This window comes from Henckelia pumila, chromosome 2 (assembly GCF_033568475.1).
Source record: "Henckelia pumila isolate YLH828 chromosome 2, ASM3356847v2, whole genome shotgun sequence".
NCBI lineage: Eukaryota > Viridiplantae > Streptophyta > Magnoliopsida > Lamiales > Gesneriaceae > Henckelia > Henckelia pumila.
The window spans coordinates 91928876-91934039 of record NC_133121.1 but is presented as its reverse complement, the minus strand read 5'-3'; the positions used below and the strand labels follow the sequence as shown (position 1 = coordinate 91934039).

The 5164-nt window shown below is 39.5% G+C and overlaps 1 protein-coding gene across 1 annotated transcript; it reads left to right on the top strand.

Annotated features, from left to right (window-relative positions):
• The first annotated feature begins 4134 nt into the window (after positions 1-4134).
• On the top strand, positions 4135-4813 carry LOC140881588 (histone H2A.6-like). Its single transcript, XM_073287010.1, has 2 exons — positions 4135-4354; positions 4492-4813. The coding sequence occupies exons 1-2, from the start codon at positions 4166-4168 to the stop codon at positions 4702-4704; spliced, it is 402 nt and encodes a 133-aa protein (XP_073143111.1). The 5' UTR covers positions 4135-4165; the 3' UTR covers positions 4705-4813.
• Positions 4814-5164: the final 351 nt, after the last annotated feature.

Sequence of the window (5164 nt, the reverse complement as noted above, 5' to 3'; positions counted from 1 at the left end):
GAAACGGTTTTCAATGGATGGGTCCAAGAGAGGACATCTACCCATGTGTCATGGAGTTTCTTTATCCAAGTCTATGTGTCCCAAGACTGATGCAGAGATAGAGAATATGACACATGTACCATATGCGTCAGCTATAGGTAGTATCATGTATGGGATGATATCTACCAGACCGGATGTAGCATTTGCTCTGAGTGTCACGAGCAGATATCAGGCTAATCCTGGTCAAATGCATTGGAAAGCCGTGAAGGACATTCTTAAGTACTTACGAAGGACTAAGAATATGTTCATGGTATATGGAGGACGAGATCTGAAATTGGAAGGCTATACCGACTCTAGCTTCCAAAGTGACGTGGATGACTCGAAGTCAACCTCTGGATTTGTGTTCATGCTCAATGGCGGTGCTGTCTCTTGGAAGAGTTCCAAGCAGGACACCACAGCGGATTCCACCACTGAGGCTGAATACATTGCAGCATCAGCTGCTGCTAAAGAGGCCGTTTGGATGAGGAAGTTCGTCCAAGAGTTGGGCGTCATTCCTGAATTTGTTCGTCCAGTCCCGGTGTACTGTGACAACACGGGTGCCGTTGCTCAAGCAAAGGAACCAAGGTCTCATCAAAGATCCAAACACGTACTGAGGAAATACCACATCATCCGGGAGATTGTGGAAAGAGGAGACATCACTGTCGAACGAGTGGCCTCTGCAGACAATATCGTTGATCCGCTTACTAAGCCCTTGCCAGGACCATTGTTTGACAAACATCGCGAAGCAATGGGTCTACGTAGTATGACTAGTTGGCTATAGGGCAAGTGGGAGATTGAAAGAGTGGGTGCCCAGTGAGCCAACTTGTGGCTATGGGCTTTGATGACTTTTTGTACAAACGATCTTTTGTTTAATATAATTTACACTTTTATTAATGGCAATGACTTTATCTTTCTTCATATTGTTATATTGTGATATACTATTGTTGTTTTGATAAAGACCTTGAATATGCTATAGTGTATGTAAGATGTGGTAGAACATGGGGATGTCTATCATGAAATACATCTTATAGTCACTGTATATTCTAAACTGTTCCTAGTTGATTGAGCCGTCCGATAATAAGGATAAGGATCGCTCGAGTTTGAGACTAGCATTTGCGATGCGGAGTACCACGTTTCATTGGTAGGGAACATGGAGATGTTCGAAGCATGCAAATGGATATTCATAGGATGAATAATCGAACTACCCTATCCAGACTTTCCAAGTGGTTATCACTTATCGAGTGGATAAAGTCCGCGGTTTTGGTTGTACACCATTAGTCCTTACTACTTGAAACATCATGGAGACTCTATATGCTAGTACTGTGCTTTGACTCGTTTACCGACTCTATGGGGGTCATCAGGTGTCGGGATTGGGTACAGTTACAACACATATAGGAGTCGATGCATTGTTGTCAAGGATTCACCACATACTTGCGAGTGTGAATATCCTATGCGATCTGAGGAGATATTAGTGTGACGAATCTCTGGCCAGAGTACTTGATGTGATTTAAGAAATGGTTTCTTAGTAGCACATGCGATGTCACTAATTTGATCTTCAAGATGTATTGCATAGTTATCGAATCTTGAGCGACTCTCGATATACCAATGGTTGTTGATTCGATCGGGATATATGGATGAAGGGACCGTACTGTACGCTAACCAAAATCTACTGGTTCTTGTAGGCACTATCAGTGATACCTAGGGAATCATGGGGCGATGTTGCTAGGCGCTTTACCATGATTCGCTGGGCAAGTCGGAAATCGTTGTTCCGAGTCACAAGGAGTTGTGAGCCCACGGCTAGCTGTATCCCTGAACCATTGAGGGTCACACAGTGTAATGGAGTTTTAATCCCCGTTGAGATAGTTAAATTTAAAGAGTTAAATTTAATGAATAAAGAAGTTGAACTTCTTAAATAAGAGTAAGGGAGTAGGATTTCCTAAAATGACATGGGGATGTACATTTTTGGAAACCACTGAATTCGGATTCAGGAAAATTTATCTTGACTTTAAAATGTGCAGAAATGGTTTCTGTGCACATTGGTAAAATCGGTTTATCAATTGGAGTCACGATGAATTTTATATTAATTTCTGAACATGCGGGCTTTGCTTGTCGGGCCTCAACTTATGACTAATGGGCCCTAAGGTGTTAGTGGCCTGCATTATAAATAAGTTATTGCAGTACAGAAATTACATACAACTGGTCATAATTTTGAGAGCAAAATTTCGAAACCCTAGCCTCCTCTCAAGAATATTTCGGCCGACCCCTCCCTCTCTCTGTCAGAGAAATTCCGGTCTGTGATTTTGAATTGCAGTCTGGAATAAGCGAATCAAATTCGTTATTCTCTTCGCAGAAAACTTCTGATAGATTTTCTAGTGCAATCTATCAGAGGGATTAAACCTCCATTCGTGGACCTGATTGAAGGAGTTCATCGGTTCCAGGGAGAGACAACAAGAGCAGAGAAATCTGTTGGAGTCCAATAATCTCGATTCGAGATTGAAGGTAAAATTTAATAATAGTTATTTAATTTTACACACACAAATAATTTAATCGTTAAACGGTTGATACCCACACTATGGAATTGTTCCATAATAAAATTTTTAAACTTCCGCTGCACCGGGTATCAATCGTGATTGATCTGAACGCCAGTTTTCCAACACCAATTTCGAGCGGGCTTTCACCGGTTGAATTTATATCATCTTCGATTTCAACCCTTTATCATTTTAATATATAATCAGTCTAACAAACATAGATATTCATTTAACCAAAATTCAAATAAATAACTAATAATCGATACTTAAGCATGATGCCCAATCAACAACGCAATGAATTATAAGCTTCTGCATGCACAACATATATATGTATGAAAATAGACTCATTCTCAATAAAAATGACAAATAAAAAAGAATCTTACCCAATGACATTTCTATTGCCCCGACTTTGGTCGATTTTTCTTGATGCCTTCAAATGAATTATGCTCAGTTTCAAACACATATGAAGATTTATCATGTTTCGAACATCATCGTCGTCATTCAGAGTGACATAAATCTTTTCATGGGGAGCTATGAATTGCAATGTAGTTAATTGAGGATTAATGTCACTGCATTTTTGTCCTAAACTATGGAATACCTCCATTAACGTAACACCATTAGGAATTGAAATTAGATAAAGACCCTGGAGGTATCGACAACTACCAAGAAATGATAAATTCATGCTTCCAGATCCGGACTCCATAAATGATGTGACTCTGAAAAATTGAACAAATAATATAAGATTTCAAGCTACGTAGGATGGAACTTCAAAGTGTAAAATAGAAAGGATACTGGTTAGAGTAAAAACAAAAAAAAAAAAGAAAAATGTGAGATTTTTAAGCTATAAAGCACAGAGCATATACACTTCTTACAAAAAGAAGAAGAAAGAAAGCATATACACAAGAGATGAGGCGATAATCCACAAAAATTAAACACAAACGGAAATTCTACTTTCGAAGAGGATTGTGTTTTTTTTTTTTGGAAAACACAAGAAAAAATAAGCAGGAGAGAACAATAAGCTAAATCGTGAAGATTATGTTGGATAAAAAATTACCTGTTAGCGAGCCAAGCGATTTTTGAAAAAGATCACAAAATGAGACGATTTTTTGCCCTAGGGATTTTCTTCCGGAACAGTGATGGCGAAGGAGAAGGATGAGGTTGTGGGATGAGATTGCATTAATTATTTGAAAACGTGTTTCCCACATATATCCAAAAAAAAGGACGATTACGTAGCTTTATTAGGTCAGGGAGTTGAATCTAAGATTTCATATTTGTCAGATACTAAATCTTAAAAATATTTTTGTGGGAACTGATCAATAATGAAACATATGTCTGAGGGATTTTTAAATAATTGACCCATTAATTATATTTACGAAAAAGAAAATTCAACCAAAATACACGGGGCAAATTATTTACGTAACGTATATATCTCGAAACACCTTAAGCATGAGATCTGTCCGTCAATTAAGTCATAAATCCAACGGTCAGAATCGTCGATCCGTGTACTTCACTCTCATTGGTCCATTATCAAATCCCCATCACTATATAAGTCATCATTTGCTCTTCTCTCGCACCTCTTTGGATTTCCTGCAAGTTTTGTCAAGTTAGATTTGATTGAAATGGCGGGTCGTGGGAAGACACTCGGATCCGGGTCAGCGAAGAAATCTCAGTCTCGAAGCAGCAAAGCGGGGCTCCAGTTCCCGGTGGGTCGAATCGCCCGTTTTCTCAAGGCCGGCAAGTATGCCGAGCGCGTCGGCGCCGGAGCTCCTGTCTACCTTGCTGCCGTCCTCGAATACCTTGCCGCTGAGGTATTTTATTTAATCATTAAACACTTGTCTTTCGCTCGGATCCCGATTTGTATAAACACTCCCAAAATTTCTCGAAATCTGTTCCGAATGTCCCGGATGATCCATGTGTTGGAATATTAATCTTGGGTTTGATGCAGGTGTTGGAATTGGCCGGAAACGCGGCGAGAGACAACAAGAAGAGCAGAATCGTGCCCCGGCACATCCAACTGGCAGTCCGAAACGACGAAGAACTGAGCAAACTCCTGGGAGATGTGACGATCGCGAATGGCGGGGTTATGCCCAACATCCACAACCTTTTGCTCCCCAAGAAAGCCAGCGCTTCATCAAATGTCTCAGCCGATGATGATTGAATTGATTACAGCTGTATTTTATTTAGGGTTTGTGGTGTACATGATGATGAATCCAATTACCGAAAAGTCTTTTTTTTTCAATACAAGAGACTCGAGAGATTTTCGTTTACTTATTATTGCAACATCCGTAGCTTTATTTAATTTTTTTTCCGATGATGAAACTCCGAAACACAAGAATCAAAATCTAAAGATTCTGCATCCTCAACTTGTAGGAGGAGGTTAGATGTTTAGTGGAGTTGAGATGGTTGTTTTCCAAGAGCCGCCGCTGAGGCCTAGGCCGACTGGTTTGTTGCTAGGCCACCCTTGAGTTTCCCGTCAAACTCCTGGTTTGGGCGTGGTCCAGGTTATTATTCTTTTTTATCAAAATAAAATTAAAAGAAAAAAATCACGAGAAAAACAAATAACGAAGGAATGAAGAATATTTATTAAAATTTTATAAAATTTTCCTAAAAAAACTGAA

Bases quoted from the DNA above. Each gene is read 5' to 3' on its own strand.
- LOC140881588 (XM_073287010.1), top strand. From the start codon at position 4,166: ATGGCGGGTCGTGGGAAGACACTCGGATCCGGGTCAGCGAAGAAATCT. The intron at 4,355-4,491 runs GTATTTTATTTA...GGTTTGATGCAG, and splicing joins TCGAATACCTTGCCGCTGAG to GTGTTGGAATTGGCCGGAAA.